We start from the raw sequence: 17,297 nt of genomic DNA, 5'->3' as shown, positions 1-17,297 counted from the left end.
ATTTGAATCAACATTTACATAAACACAAAATCTTTCTGTAGAGATTTTAGATAGAGGCAAATAAGACTGAGTCTCTGGGCTGACTTCCTCATAGTCTTAAACCAGTGCAACTCTATCCATGAAATAAGATATTCTAATAATAGGATAGACATTTTCATGTTCTATAGAAAGTAACAGAAATAGTCGTTTTTCCTCCAGTCACTCCCCATCTAATTCAGAATAAATGCATTAATTACAGAGGCTTATGAGATCCTCCAGGCTTAGGCCTTCTGCTCCCTCATTGCCTTTGTCCTCTGATCTTCCTCTTGCTCACTTTGTTGCAGCCACACCTGCTATACTTCCCTTGAGCTTCTGCCTTGGAGCCTTCATACCTTCTGTTCCTTTTGTCTGGAACATTCATACCCTAGATATCTGAATGGCTTAGTCTATTACTCCCTCCTGGTCTCTGAACGTTACCTTACCAAGCAGACCATTTTTGAGCATTTATATAATATAGCAACCTCCCCCAACACTTAGTTCCACTTATTCACCTTAACCTGCTTTGTTTTTGTAAGACTTCTTAGTATATTTATGTGTATTCTTCTGATTTTGAATTTTTACTATCATTTCAAAATATAACACTTAATATAAAAGAATATATATAACTTTAATATATTAATGAGTAATTAAAACATTACAAGTATGAGGATATAATGAAACCCATGAATCGATAACTTAACCCAAGAATTAAGATATTACCATAACTTGCATCGACTTATGTGATTTTCTTCTATCCAATCCCCCTCCCATTCTGCTGAAGGACCCACCATTCTGACTGTTTTGTTTAAAACTCTTATTGTGGTTTTACGTATTTTTTAATAGTTCTATTATGTGCATGCATTCTTTCAATCTCTCACACATTCATTTGTGCCTAAAAACATATTGTTTGTTTTGCTTATTTTTCGAACATTATAAAGCAGTGTTGTAAGGGATGTCCTAGGTAGGACTTGCTTTTTTCCTTCAGCTTTGTCTGAGATTCATTATTGTGGTTGGTCTGGCTGTTGTTTCATTCTTTATTGTTATTGTACAATATTTCATTATGTAAATATAACACAATTTGTGTATCCATTCTCCTGTTGGTGGACATTTGGGTTACTTCAGTTTTTTTTTTTTTTTGGCTATTGAAACAGTGCTACTGGGAACGTTTGTGGCTATGTGTCCCTACTGCATAAGCAAAAGAGTTTCTCTAGAGTATATGCTTAGGAATAGCATTATTATGTCAAATTATTTTTAGTGGTTGTACTAATTCACTGTTGTGAGAACAGTATGTAATATCTGCATCCTTTTAATCCTACTAGTACTTGGTATTTTGGGATGCCTTTATTGTTGCCAGTCTGGTGGGTTAAAATGGTACTTTGCTGTGATCTTAGATCTTGATTCACATTTTTTATTGCTGTGGAGACAGTACGCATCTTTCCATATGTTCTTCAGCCACTCCTGCTTTTTCTATTGGAAGAACAGCAATGAGGCTGATGTGACTGAAGCACAGTGAGGGAGAAGGGGAGTGGTGGGACGTGAGGATGGGAGGTAGCTGGGGTGGAGGTGGACTAGGTGGTAAGTCTTGTGAGCCATGAAAGTAAATAGATTATTCTGGCAGAGTATGTTTTCTAGAAAATAGTCTACTGGGGAGTAAGACTTAAAGCAAAGAGAGATGTTAGAAAACAGTTGCAGTAAGCTAATGCTGTTGCTCAAAATGGTAGCAGATTTGGGGAGGCAATTGTTATTAAGAAAATTTCTGATTAGCTTTAGTTCTGTAAAAGTTATATATGTTTTTGTATAAGAGCTACATATTTCTACGTGCTAGCTACATATTCACTTATTTTCTTCTAAACATACTTTGAAGTTCCAGAACTTTATTATTTTTTCATAGTTTCAATAGCAATTTCATGGCAAAATTTTAAAAACCTGTTATATTTATTCTTAAAATGTAATGATGACTTTTCTATTGCCAAAGATTTGAAGATTAATTGCTAGTGTAATAATTTTAGCATCATTGCATCGAATGGCTTTTATGAACCCAACAGCTGTGGTTACTCATATTCAGCAGCTGTGGTTATCCTGACTCAAATGGTTTTTCATCAGTTATTAGAAAAGTCACAAGTTCTTGGTAAATTCAGTTTTGAAATCAGAAAGCTTAAGTTCCCATTTTTTCTCAGATATACTCTATTTGAATATATTATGCCATATTTCAAGAGCATATTTTTAGCCACAACTTAGCCAATAGCACCATCAGCAAAAAGTGATAATGTATTCATACTTTTATACACAGTGTAATAACTTCTGATTTCTAATTGTAGGCAAATCTGAATTTGAATACTTCTCATATTTTGAGTTCTAAGACCTTTAGACAAAAGCAAGTTGACTGAAGGATATCACCAGTCTATTTCATTTTGTAATATACATAATGATGTTACATTTTTCCTTTTGAATATTTATGTAGAAATAATATATTTACTAATATAGACTTGATTTTCAAACTTTTATTAGATTATTATTTAGTAAGATATAAAAGTGTGTCTTTGAAAATGCAGTTAAAGGGAAAGAACTGTGTACTTACCTTTCCTTTGTGAATTATATTTCAAGATAACGAGAGAAAAGTTGATAAAACTCTTCCTTATTGAATAATCCCAGATAGTAAATATGGCAGGAATGATGGAATTTGAAAAGTCATTATTTCACAAGCTCTAATAAAATAATTGGTTCAGACAATTATTATCAAAGGTTGAACCCATTAGCTGGAAGGTTGATGGGGGTGTTTGCAAGAGAAGGATAAGTTGTCACCACCTGTACCCTATGATCAATCTTTGCATCACAAAGAGGTGGCATTCAGACACTGTGCGCCTCCTAATGTGGTGAAATATGAAGAACAATTTCCAAAAGTATTCTTTCAAAAAGAGTAAACCTGAACCTAATCAAGTTTTAGAACTAATTTACCATTAACAGGAAACACAGGTGTAAAAGAACAAGTTAAATGATAACACTGGAACCAGAATGTGGGACAGTTTGCAAGATAACAAACTCAGTTTAATCAATAGGTTAATGGCAGGCAAAAAAGGCAAGCGAGAAGGACTTCTCTATATTAATAAGACTTACAATACATAACAATTTATGACCTTTCTGTGAATCCTGATTTAAATAATTCAATTAAAACAAATTTTGAGACTGTCAGACAAATTTAAATATGGACTGGGTATTATGTGATGCCAATTAATTTTTGTTTCTTGGGAGAAGTAATGGCATTATAGTAGTTATATCATCTTTTTTTCTTTAGAGATACATACTGAATAGGAGTTAAGTAACACGTGGTCTGGGATTTGTTTTGAAAAGCTTAAGGAATAATAACAAAAGGGAGATGAATGAAGCAAGTGCCAGAAAGTGTTGACAGTTGTTGAATCTACATTATGGGTATCTTTGGGTTTCTTTGAAAATGTTCATAATCAAAATCAATTTTTGTGTATCTTTGAAAATGTTCATAGTAAAATTAATATTTAAAAGTTTTAAAAATGTCAGGGATATTTACATGTATGTTCTTGACCTTTTCACCCACCTCTGAGTACTTTCTTTTACACAGCTATTAGCAATTTTCTCCAAAAAAGTCTTGGATGAGAGGCAGCATCCCCGGTTACTGCGGTGTTGAAAATGGCAAATACTCACAGTTAGAGAACAGTCATGCTAGGCACCAACCCCAGTTGCTGAATAGGGAACTAGTGAATCAAAGAGGCAGTTTCTTTGCCCTCTTGAAAGGCAGTGGTAATCTAACCTACACTGAGAAAAAGGAAGTCAGTGATTGCCTAGTGATGGGGAGGAAAGATTAGATGGGGGAGGGATTGCGAAGTACCAAGAGGTAATTTTCGAGGAGATGAAAATGTTTATTATTTAACACTATTTAGCAAGTTCTAATTCCTGGTAACATCCAGAGCTGAAGGCAAAGGTGATGGAAAAGCCATAGCTTCTGTGTCCAGTGGCACTACCAGGTTTTCCTTTCCTTTTTCTACCAGAATAACCAGTGTTTAACTGGCCCTAGCCCAATTTTTAACTTTCCTGATAATTCTGTAAACTACCTAACATTATTTTAGTAATTATCTTTTTTTTTTTTGCTTTTTACAGCTTTATTGAGGTTAATTAGCATTCAATAAACAACACATATTTAGAGTGTATATTTTGGTAATTTTTGAAATATGTATATACTTTTGAGGCTATCACCACATCAAAATAGTGAACATCCCCATTACCTCCAAAAGTTTTCTCTTAGCACTCCCTCCTGTTTCTTCTCCCCTATTTCCAGGCAACTACTGATTTCTTTTTTATCAGTATAGATTAGTTTGCATTGTCTAGAGTTTTATATAAAAGGACAATCCAGTTAAGTGTGCCGTTTCCTTTATGGCTTCTTTCTCACTCAGCATAATTATTGTAAGATTCATCTATGTTATGTATATTAGGAGCTTTTCCTTTTTATTGCTAAATAGTATTCCATTGTATGAATGTACCACAATTTGTTTATTCATTCAGTCATTGAAGATACTAGTTTGTTACCATTTTGGGGCTCTGATACGGTTTGGCTGTGCCCTCACCCAAATCTCATCTTGAATTGTAGTTCCCATATCCCCCATGTGTCAAGGGAGGGACCTCATGGGAGGTGATTAGATTATGGGAGGCAGTTTCCCCCAGGCTGTTCTCATGATAGTGAGTTCTCACGAGGTCTGATGGTTTTATAAGGGGCTTTCCTCCCACATTGCTCTGCACTTCTCTCTCCTCCCTGTGAAGAAGGACATGTTTGCTTCCCTTTCCACCATGATTGTAAGTTTCCTGAGGTTTCCTCAGTCATGCAGGACTGTGAATCAATTAAATCTCTTTCCTTTGTAAACTACCCAGTCTTGGGTATTTCTTCATAGCAGCATGAGAATGGATTAATGCAGGCTCCTACATTAAGCTGCTATGAATATTTAAACATTGATTTTATATCTTCATATGCACATATTCTTTTATTTCCCTTGACCAAATACCTAGTAGTGGGATGTCTAGATTATATGACAGGCATATGTTTAATCTTTTAATTAACTGCAAAACTGTTTTCAAATGTGGTATATAATAGATATTATTGTAAAAAATAAATAGATGATGTATTAGGAAAGATGAGGTCTTACGTGTATTTGGTTGTTTATATACATGATATAGTGCATTTATATGTTCCATGTGTCTTATTTATATTTTCATAAATAACAAAAGTATATTTTTACTATCAGTAAGTAGGATTGTTAGAGCCACTAATTATTCAGAGTGCGACAAAGTATCATCTCAAGGCAGATACAGCATTTCATATAATTTAGTAATTAATACCAGATCTTATTTAGTATTAACCAGTTATACACAAAATATGAATATATATGATTTATAATGAAGTGTTCAGCCTAGTACTCCAAATAATATAGCTCAGTATTTGAAAACTGATATATTCACTGTGTGAGTATGAATTTATAATAAATATCCTTCGATGACAGGTTCATTCTCAATTTGCTTATGTTAAAATTGCACTAACTAGCGGATCCTCTGAGATTTATTTCCAGGCTTTTAATGTCATATTACCTTGAAAAATGATGATGTGAGTTCTTAACACGGTAGGGTGCCTGTACATTTCACTTTTGATCTTGAGTGAAATCTCATCTCACAAATCACCAACATAAATTACAATTTGGTCTTGTGTGTGACTGGCATAAATATATTTTAGAGACATGAGAAATACGAAGAAAAGTTTTCCCGCCTCCCCGTTTATCCTGCATATGTTAACATTAGATAAACCATTGCATATTCTCCTGTCTCATTTTAACATGTTAGTATGTAGTTTTGGTGAGTATGCATTTTTATGTATGCAGGGAAATTTTATATGGTTTGATACATCCTGATGTGTTTGGTAACACAGTTAAACATCATCATTGTACATGGCCAAGCATGCACAGGGAGCATGAAACTATTAAGGAGTGATAAGAATATTGCCTAAGTAGATTTTTGAGGCCCCCAAATCATTAAAATAGAATATTTGGGCTGAAGTTAAAAACATAATATTGTTGAATGAATTTCGATTCATTTCAAAAACAGAAGATACATATTGTAAATATAAAAAGTATTATAAATTTTTTTCTGCAAATTATAATATCTGAGAAAACTGATGATTTAGTGTTTTTCCTTTATAATTCTTAGACATTTAATTGTCTTTGTCTTCTTGGGATAGGTAGGGCCTTCTGTGCAGTGTTGAATAAATGGAGTGATAGTTGACATCCTTACCTTGCTATGAGTTTAAAGGGAATGGTTTTTAACATTTCATTATTATGATATTTGCTTCATTTTATAGATACCATTTATCAGGTTGTATTAGTTGGCTTGTCCTGCTGTAACAAAATACCACAGATTGGGTGGCTTAAACAACAGAAATTCATTTTCTCACAGTTTTGGGGGCTAAAAGTCTGAAATCAGGGTACAGCATACTCAATTTCTGGTGAGGCTGCTCTTCCAGGCTTGTAGACAGCTATCTTCTTTCTGGGTCCTCACATGTCCTTTGCTTTGTACATGTGCACAGAGAGTGAGTGAGTGAGCGAGGTCTCCAGTGTCTCTTCTTCCAGGGACTCGAATCCTATCAGATCAGGCCCGACCCCTATGACCTCATTTAACCTTAATTACCTCCTTAGAGGCCACTTCTCCAAACACAGCCATAATGGGAGTTAGGGCCTCAACAGATGGATTTTAGGGGGGACACAAACATTTAGTCCATAAATCAAAGAAGTTTTCTAATATTCTCAGTGCTTCTCTTAGTCTTCACTTTACAGCAAACTATCTCAAAACTTAGTGACTTGAAGTAATAATGTTTTCTGGTTTTTAAATGATTCTGTGGGTTGGCTGGATTATTCCTTTTTAGTTTCACTTGAGCTTACATTTAAGGTTGCCTTTATTTGGAGAGTGGGCTGGCTGGAAGGTTCAAAATGTCCTTACTCATGTTTGTAGATAGTGCTGGCTATTAGCTAGGTTGACTTGGTTCTTGATGTGGCCTTTTGTCTACCAGATGCTAGCATGGTATATCAGGGTTCCAAGTCCAGAAAGTAAACTGCATGTCCTTTTGAAGTCTAGGCTTTGTAAATTACAGATTGCTTTTGTGGTATTCTGTTAGTCAAAGCAAATCCAGCCCAGATTCAAGATGGTGGAGAAGTAGATATCCTTGATATGGGAGGAGAAGAATATTACATTGCAAAGGATGTGATTGCAGGAACGCATCATTTATCGAAGGCTATTATTATAACAATCTCCCAAATCTTTGCCAAGTTTGCTAGGGGCAATTCGTTAAGAATATGTTGATGAATTTTATTGTCCATGTTTCCTCTAAATATTGAGAAGATTATATATTTTTTCTCCTTAATTTATGTGATGAATTATAGTTTCTGTGATTGAACCATATATTCAGTGTCATCCTGTATATCTTTTTAAAAATGTTGTTTAATGTTTATTTATTTACTTGAATCTGTGTTCAGGAGTAAGACTGGTCTTTGAATTTACATTTTCCTTGGTATTAAATTTTTACTAGCCTTTATAACATTATTTGGAAAATGTTGCCTCATTTTTCTAGTCTCTGAAAAAGTAAGAGCAAAAATTATTTGTTTTAAAGAATGCTAATAGAACTTACATGTAAACTATTGGTGCCTGAGATTTACTTTGAGATAGTATTTTTAACTTCTAATTTAATTTTTTGACCAACAATAGCCCCACTTAGAAAAACTCCACCATTCTCGAGATGGTTTTATTAATTTATATATTCCTAAGAATTTCTGTATTAGCCAAATTTGCAACTTTTTATGGTTAAAGTTTAAAATAATCTCATGGCATCTTTTAGTATTTTCTATATCTGTAATTTCCTTTAAAAGTAGAATTTTAAAATAAAATTTTTACATTTTTAATTTTACCATTAGCGATCTACCATTCAATCTGGTAAGAAATCTCTTAATTTTATTAGTCTTTTGGCTTTTTAAAAACTCTGATCTCTTTTGTATCTGTTTTGTATTTAAATTTTGTTTGCCCTTATTGTTATATATAACTTTCATCTATATTCTTAACTGTGTAATTTATAAGTTTTACTCAATTTTTAGCATTGCTTCTTTTTAACATAAGATTTGCTACTATAATTTTCCTCCAGCATCTCATTAACTGCCAGTTTACTATTCTATAAATTTTGATATGTAGGTTTTTCATGAATGCAATATTTTACAATTTTATTAAAATTACTTACTTGACCTTGAGTTATTTAGAAATGTGTTTTCATATTTCCAAGTGTAGGGGGTTAATTTTGGTAACATTTTACCAATTTCTAACAATTACATTGTTGTCAGATATGATCTGTGTGATATCAACTCTTAAATTTGCTAAGACTAGCTTTATGGTCTAATATGTGGCTGATGTTCTTAAATGTTCTCTGTGTGCTTGAAAGAATGTTCTTGCTTTTACACTGTTGGTGAAAATGTAAATAGTTTGACCATTGTGGAAGACAGTGTGGCAATTCCTCAAAGATCTAGGACCAGAAATACCATTCAACCTAGCAATCCCATTACTGGGTATATACCCAAAGGATAATAAATCATTCCATTATAAAGATACATGCCTGCATATATTTATTGTAGCACTGTTCACAATAGCAGAGACATGGAATCAACCCAATGCCCATCAATGATAGACTAGATAAAGAAAATGTTGTACATATACACCATGGAATACCATACAGCCATAAAAAGAAATGAGATCATGTCCTTTGCAGGGACATGGATGAAACTAGAAGTCATCATCCTCAGCAAACTAACACAGGAGCAGAGAACCAAATACCATATGTTCTCCTTCATAAGTGGGAGTTGATCAATGAGAACACATGGACACAGGGAGAGGAACAACACACACAGGGCCTGTCAGGGCTGGGGGGAGGGAGAGCATGAGGATAAAAGTCTAATGCATCCAGGCGTAATACCTAGGTATTAGGTTGTTAGGTACAGCAAACCACCAAGGCACACATTTTCCTATGTAACAAACCTGCGTGTTCTGCACATATGTCCCAAAACTTAAATTTTTTTTTTAAAAAATGATTGTTCTCCAGATATTGGATGTATTATATGTCCCTTAGGTCATGCTTGTTGATTGTGTTCAAATTTTCCATATGTGTTCTGTATGTGATCCACCAATTGCTGAGAAACCCACATTAAGCGTCCTACATAATACTAGATTTCTATTTCTCTGTATCTTCTGGTAATTTTATTATCTACAACATGTGTGTTTTTAAGTATTAGGTTGGTGCAAAAGTAATTTCGGTTTTTGCCATTTTAATGACAAAGTATCTATATATCTATATATAAAGATACTTAGAGTTATGTCAATAGATAGTGATGCTTTTTCTCCTGTAATACTTTTTGCTTTAAATTTTGTTGAGGTTTACTAAAAAAGGGTTACCTTTTTCATTCTGTTACCTTTTAACTTTGAATGTCCTCATGTTTTAGGTGCCCACTTTTAAATATATATACATATGTTTAACTATTAACATATAAACATATTTTTAGCTGTTGTTTTTAAGTAATGTTTAAGCAATTGTTTTAAAGTAATCAATTACTGCAATTATTGATTTATATGGATTCATTAATATCATTTTTAAAAAATCTCTTTAGTCCGGGTGCGGTGGCTCACGCCTGTAATCCCAGCACTTTAGGAGGCTGAGGCAGGCGGATCACAAGGTCAGGGGACTCAAGACCATCCTGGCCAACATGGGGAAACCCTGTCCCTACTAAAAATACAAAAATTAGCTGGACGTGGTGGCGCATGACTGTAATCCCAGCTACCCGGGAGGCAGAGGCAGGAGAATCGCTTGAACCAGGGAGTCGGAGGTTGTATGAGCTGAGATCGCACCACTGTACTCCAGCCGGGGTGACAGAGCCAGGCTCCGTCTCAAAAACAAAAACAAACAAAAATCTCCTGTTTGGCCTGCTTTTTTTTGTGACCAAGGGCCTTCTACTCTACCCTTGTTTGCATTCTTTTAGATTCATTTTCCCTTTTTTAAAAGATTTCTGGTTTTTTTTTCTGTTTTGGAAAATTTATTCTGTACTTATTTTTTCCCTCAATGGTTACACTAAATTTTAATGTGCCATCCTTCCATACAATATGGTGATTTAGAATGCTGTAACTCTGGTCACTTTATCCCAACTGAAATATGATTATTTTTCAGTGTTTTATTTCTGTTGTATATTGGGATCATACTTCAATAGATTTATAAATTTCTTAAACATTTTCTTTGCTTACCATTCCTTTTTACTTATTAGACTTTTTTTTTGATGATTTTCTTCTAGCTAATGTCCATGGTTTAATAGTGAAGCTCTATTGATAGTGCACTCTCAGTTTTGTCTCAAAAAAACTCATATTTTATATTTTCTCAAAAAATGATTTTGCTAAATTTATAACAATTCTAGGTTGACAGTCTTTTTGTCAACATGTTTTGCCTTCTGTTGTTGCAGTTGGGAAGTATTTGTTTGGAATAATCTATTATTTCTAGCTTCTTGTAAGATCTTTTTTTTTTTCCTCAATGTTCTCCAATTACATTGTGCAGTACCAGGTGATTTCATTTATTCTGGTTGAGATTCTTTGACTTTTCTGAATATGAGAAGTATTGTCTTTCATCAGTTCTGGAAAATTCATGAAAGTTTCTTTTTAAAAATTGCCTCTGTCTCCTTTTATTAGCTCTTCATATAGTAATAACTCTGAGTAGGCATATATTAAGAGTTTTTATTTTCTTCTCCATGTTTTAAAAACTCTTATTTATTATTTTATGTCTTTGTATTTTTTCACCTTTTTGGCTTTAGCATTTTTTTCCTTATTTTCTTTGACAATTCTGTCATAAATTTTAAGTCATTTTTTTGATGATGTTCTTGCTTATTCATAATTTTGAAATGTGCTTTATCATAAAATTTTCTCCAGAAATCTAGTCTGCCATATTCCCTGTAACAAAAATGTAAATTATTTAATTTCTTTGACATCTATAAAATGAGAATGAGTGTTTATATTCCTTCTTATTCCAAAAAAGAATTACTGGCAGTGACTAACAAAAATGTAAATAATCTACTAGGATAAAATCAGTAGTTGAGGAAATTAGTGTAAGAGAAAATTGGGATGGGAAAATAAAATAAAACTAACGAAACAGTTTATGCCAAATAAGGCAAAACAAAAAAGCTTGTACTTTCTATTTCTATAAAGTTGGTATTGTTTGATCATAAATCATTTGGGGTGTTTCACGATATCCAAAGGAAGATACAATTATGTATAAGATTTAGTATCTTACAGTAAAACACACCAATTGCTCAGGAAGCGTAGGTATTCCTGAAATGTCTCTCACTGGTCTTTGAAATGAGAACAGGTGAAGTAGGAGTGGCTTTCCTACAATTTCTTCATTTTAAAAGTTTGTTTTCTAAATTATTTTTTATTTTTTAGAGATGGGGTCTTGCTTTGTCATGTAGACTTGAGTACAGTGGCATGATGATAGCACAGTGCAGCTTGGAATTCCTGGGCTCAAGCAGTCCTTCCAACTCAACCTCCCCAGTAGTTACAGGTGCACACCACCATACCTGACTAATGTATTTTTTAAATTTTTTAAGAGAAGAGGTCCCAATATGTTGCCCAGGTTAGTCTTAAACTCTTAGCCTCAAGTGATCCCCCCACCTCAGCCTCCTGAGTTGCTAGGATTGCAGGTGGGAACCACTGTGCCTGGCTCCTTTGCAATTCTTATAGATCTCCCAAAGCATGCCAGTGGCATAATTCATGCTGTTAATTATGGGTAGAAAGTGGAAGAATTGATGTAAATATGTTGTTAATGAATTAAATTTTATCCCTTTTGATACCATTTTAAAGTAGTATTCTGAAAAAATTATATTTAACTGGTTTAAAATATGAAAAATAGATATTTTATTATCTATGCTTTATAAAAAGATAAATATGTGGTAGATTTTATAAAAACAGATGGTTCATTGATACAAGTTATAGCCCTTTCCTCATTAATAAAAATGTTTTTATTATATGTTTGAACTCACTTTCTTATTACTGCCTGTTCTTTAAAAATTATAATATGATAGTATTATTTAAAAAGAAATCCTCACGTTATTTTTCTTGGACAGAAGACATCTTTTTTTGGTTGGTGTACATTTTATTCTTAAAACAGATTTTAACATCATGCACAAAAAAATTTGCACTCTTTTTCCTTTAGACATCTCTTTGCATTCTTATTTGTTTTCTGTCATGTTTGACAAATTTAAAACACGAATAAGTGATAGCAAAACTTGATTTAAAATAGCACTTCTGACTACCAACTAGTTGTGTTTTGTAGTGTAGCAAAGCTGATAAATTAGGTGCTATTGTAGGGTTCAGCTAGAGCAAATGAAAACAATTTATCAGAAAAACAAAAAAAAATCAAACACTGAATCACAGTTGTTTAAGACTAGAGAATCAGTCAAACACTCTGGAAGTAACTTCAGTTTAACAGCATGATTATTTATGTTTAACAGTTAAATCCTACATTCATTCTGAAAGATTTATAGCCCTGATTTTATTATGAACTTTACTAATGTAAGAACCTAACAAAATATGAAATATAGTTCAATATGTTACAAAAGGAAAAACATCACATTTCTCCCAAAGTAAAAACAGAAGTAGTCAACATGCTACAAATGTTGAAGTTTAAAATACTGACTTAGGAAGATATATCTGGTTTTTTGGATTTATTTTGTTTATTGTAGACAAACAGTGAGATAGCACAATTTTAGTATTTAGGTATAATATGAAAAACAATATATACATCATTGATTTTATATATATAAACACACATATATCACATTATCTGTAACTTAATATTTATCGTATTAGTAATATTCTCGATCATTAACAAATGATTAATAAGATTCATTAATGTTCTTCAAATGGGAATCATTAAGTATTATTTTAGAAAAAATGTGAGTGAATTGGTTTTGATGAGAATAATGATAAAGAAACTGATAATAAGGACATTTTAGAAGTGAAAGCCCTAAATAGGGAATATTTACCTTGCCTTGTTTGAATTGATTGACCCATACTTTTTTCACTGGAGCCTTGTATGTAGAGGAAACATTGAAATTACAACTTAAAGTTAATGTAGAGCATTAAAACATTTATAAATAATTTATCAACCAGTAATTATCATTGCTTTACCATTTTATAGGGTTTGCTATGCTATTCTTTTTCCAGTCATTTCATATTTTTAAGGAAACTATCTTTGTCAGCATTTTGAGATTATGAAATTTAAATCAAAACAATTCCAGATTTCAGAAATGAACAAATGGAGACACCAAGCGGTTATTAATTATGAGTAATTAGAGCTTTCTGGATAAAGAGGCAGCTTTATGCCAGGACTGGTGGCTCATGTCTATAATCCCAGCATTTTGGGAGGCTGAAGTGGGAGGATCGCTTGAGCCCAGGAGTTCAAGACTAGCCTGGACAACATACCAAGACATAGTCTCTACCAAAAATAAAATTAGCTGGGCCTGGTGGCACACACCTGTAATCCCAGCTAGTAGGGAGGCTGAGATGGGAGGATCGCTTGAGCCCAGGGATTTGAAGCTGCAGTGAGCTGTGATTGCGTTATTGCACTCTGGCCTGGGTGACTGAGTGAGACCCTGTCTCAAAAAAATCCAAATGACAACAACAAATGAAGCATCTTTCAAATACAAGCCATTACAGTATACAATTTAAAAATCAGTTTTCCCCAACTTTAAGTTCTTTTGTTTTTTAAACTGCTTAAATAAAACAGTAAAATATTAAGCCAATTGAAGAGACATAATAAGATTATAAACTGTTGACAACATTTTTGGTCTCTATTTTTGTAAACAAAATGTCTGTTTTTGTACCTATGTTCTTCCTGTTCGACTGAAGTTATTTTTATTTGTTGATACTTATTATTTTTTTATTCAGGTTATTTCACAGTTGAGGATTTTGGGCAGATCCATAACAGCTGGTTCCAAATTTGATAGAGAAATCTGGTCTAATGAACTTTCTCCTGTCCTCAATCTCTGGAAGAAGCTAAACCAGGTTAGTAGTGGAATATTCTTCTGATTCTTTTGCTTTTTCTCCCTGTCCTTTTTTCCAGCGTCGTAACCATGTGCTCCCCATTTCTGCCTGAGTCATACAAGTAATCACATTGCACAGGTTCCTAACTGTGAAGTCATGGCCCATGACCTCCTTTCTTCATACCAATGCACATCAAAGTTAGTATTCTTTACTCTCTCTTTTATGAACTAGATCTTTCCTTATCTTTAAATAAGTAATCAAATTCACATAATTTCAGTTCTTCCCTTTAGCAGTTCATTCCTTGTCTTGATGTTTGATAATTTTCTTCCTCTCAGGACTATGCTTGTAACAGTTTCTGAGCCCAGTTTCCAACTTTTTTTTTAAATGACATTGGCAGTTTTGTATTTTCTAAAGATTTTCCCAATTCATGCAGTTCTTAAAATGTATATACACATACAACTATGTAGGTATTCATATGTGTATATATTATTATGTAATATAGCTATTTATTCTGAGAATAATGTATGATTATTTTCAGTTTTTACTTAGTAATAATATGAAAATGGAATAATTTGCATAATTGACTAAGTTTACCTCTTATTAAACAGAAAACCAATGGCAAAAGTAACCTTAACTATTGCAAAGATCTCATCTTACATTTTGGAGACATAATCCAGGTATTTGTTGGAAAGTTTCCTTCTCTGTGAAATACAGGTTAACTTGTTTGACTCAATTTCCAGAGTTTGGGGGAAGATTAGAGTCTACTCTATAGTTTTGGCACCTTAGTCCCCTATAATTTTCTCTGCCTACTTCTGAATTTGCAAAGTCCGTGTTGTTTTTGCTCCACATTTGATTTAACCTTAAAGCACAACTTATATCTCTTTTTTATAAGAAATCCGGTCGTGTGATTTTGTAGTTTTAGTGATCATTAATGAAGTTGCGAGGACAGCTCATATTGCCAAGTGTGCAGTCTTCTACTAAGTCACTTTTCTTTAAACTACATTCTTTGAAGTTTTGCACTTTGCTTAAAGTTCCCACAGTTGACTTCCATCTGTGAGAAGTTTACTTGGATGTGTCATTTAGACTTCCTTGCACTACCTGCTTCTCTTCATCAGGCACATCTGATTTTATTGCCAGTCTCTCTCCCACACTGCCAGCACACATACATACCTTCTTTGTAATTCTGAGAAAACTTTTTTCGATTATTACGTAAAGAAGACTATATGAATGACTTCAAAGGCTTACGTGTAGATTATTTGCCTCCTGTGACCCAACTCAAGATTAGATACTCTCTGTATTCTCTGCCTTTCCCCAAACCCTCATTATCTTTTTCTTTTTTCTTTTTCTTTTTTTTTTTGAGATGGAGTCTCACTGTGTCACCAAGGTTGGAAGGCAATGGCACAATCTCGGCTCACTGCAGCCTCTGCCTCCCGGGTTCAAGTGATTCTCCTGCCTCAGCCACCCGAGTAGCTGGGACTACAGGTGCACGCTACAACACCCAGCTAATTTTTGTATTTTTAGTAGAGATGCGTTTTCACCATATTAGCCAGGCTGGTCTCAAACTCCTGACCTCAGGTGATCCACCTGCTTCAGCCTCCCATAGTGCTGGGATTACAGGCGTGAGCCACCACGCCCAGCCCAAACCCTCATTTGGAATGTAGACATAGCCCATCACTAGTTCTCTGATGTTGGATTTCTGCCACAACACACCCCCTAATTACCTGATTCCTACATACAAAGGAAACAGGGTAGAATCTGGGTAGAGTACAATGTCATAGCAAACATCGAAGTATGTGGCCAGAAGGACAAATTATAGCATATGTTGCTCAAAGGTTTCATTTTAGGAGAAATTACTGTTTTAGGGGAAATCATAAATAAATCATATTTCCCCTAAAATAAAATTAAGATTTTGAATGCTAATTAATTAATGATGCAGTTAAGTATTTTGAATTCTCATCACTTATATAACAGAGATAAAAATGTGACTTCCAGAGCCAGCCCGGTGGGGTTCAAATTTCAGCTCTAGAACTTTCTAATTGTATAGCTTAGGAAAGTTACTCGACTTTTCTGTAAAATGGATATAATGATGGTACTTACTATCATTACTTATCATCACCAGCAATGATAGTACTCATGAGGATTAAATGCATTAATATATGTAAAGCTTTTATAATAGCGTCTGGCATATGTAAGCACTCTCTTTTAACTATTCATTTAACATTTATCGAAGGTACTTTTATTATGAATGGTCACTTATAATATATGATCATTCGTTTTACTCTTTTTCAAGCAAATTATTATTTATATCATAATATTATTAGTCTGTCATTCATTCAGAATATTTTAATGAGTACGTAATGTGTTTCAGTGATTTTTATGCTAGGGACTATGGAGAGATACTTGTGGACAGAACAGTCATGGTACCTACCTGTGGAGTTTACAGTTAGTTCGTAAGAGAGATATTAAAAGATGAAGCAAGTAAATAAAATATATTATTACAAATTATTGCAGATGCTGTGGATGGAAAGCACAAGTAGTGTTATAATAAGGGAGAATAACTATTTTGGCCTGGATAGGGAGTATCTTGTTTGAGAAGTGAAATTGAATTCAAGATATGAGCAATGAGAAGCTAGCCAGACAGAGTTGGAGGGGAAGACTATTTCAAGCCAAGGTGGCAGCATACACAAATTCCCAGAGAAGAGAAAATGTTTGGCGCATTCAGTAAAACTGAAAGGATGTCAGTATGATTGGAGTATAGAGACTAAAGGATAGAGTAGATGAGGTACAGGGATGCTATGATCTGAATGTTTGTTTCCGTCTTGAAATTCATATGTTGAAGTTTTAACTCTCAAAGTGATGGTATTTATAGATGGGGCCTTTGGGAGGTAGGATTAGGGCATAAGAATAGAGCCCTCACAAATGGGATTAGTGCCCTTATTAAAGAGGTTCCAGAGAGATCCCTTACCCCTTCCTCCACATGAGGACACATCAAAAAGATGGCCATCTGTGAATCAGGAAGCAGGTGCTCACCAAATACAGAATCTGCTGGTGTCTTGATCTCAGACTTCTCAGACTCCAGAACTGTGAGAAATACATTTCTGTTGTTTATAAGCCACCTAATTTATGGTGTTTTGTTATAGCAACCAGAACAGACTAAAACAAGGGAA

At 33.9% G+C, this 17,297-nt stretch overlaps 1 protein-coding gene across 3 annotated transcripts in view; it reads left to right on the top strand.

Annotated features, from left to right (window-relative positions):
- Positions 1 to 17,297, top strand: part of DYNC2H1 (dynein cytoplasmic 2 heavy chain 1) — a 380,957-nt gene that overhangs the window by 251,365 nt on the left and 112,295 nt on the right. For all 3 annotated transcript variants that reach the window (XM_030828784.1, XM_030828782.1, XM_030828783.1), the window contains one exon: positions 14,035 to 14,151. In XM_030828784.1, coding sequence (XP_030684644.1) covers positions 14,035 to 14,151 — 117 coding nt within the window. The remainder of the gene's footprint in view (positions 1 to 14,034; positions 14,152 to 17,297) is intronic.

This window comes from Nomascus leucogenys, chromosome 15, assembly GCF_006542625.1.
Source record: "Nomascus leucogenys isolate Asia chromosome 15, Asia_NLE_v1, whole genome shotgun sequence".
In the NCBI taxonomy this organism is placed as follows: Eukaryota; Metazoa; Chordata; class Mammalia; order Primates; family Hylobatidae; genus Nomascus; species Nomascus leucogenys.
The sequence above is the reverse complement of the archived record's forward strand: the minus strand, read 5'-3'. Positions and strand labels throughout refer to the sequence as shown.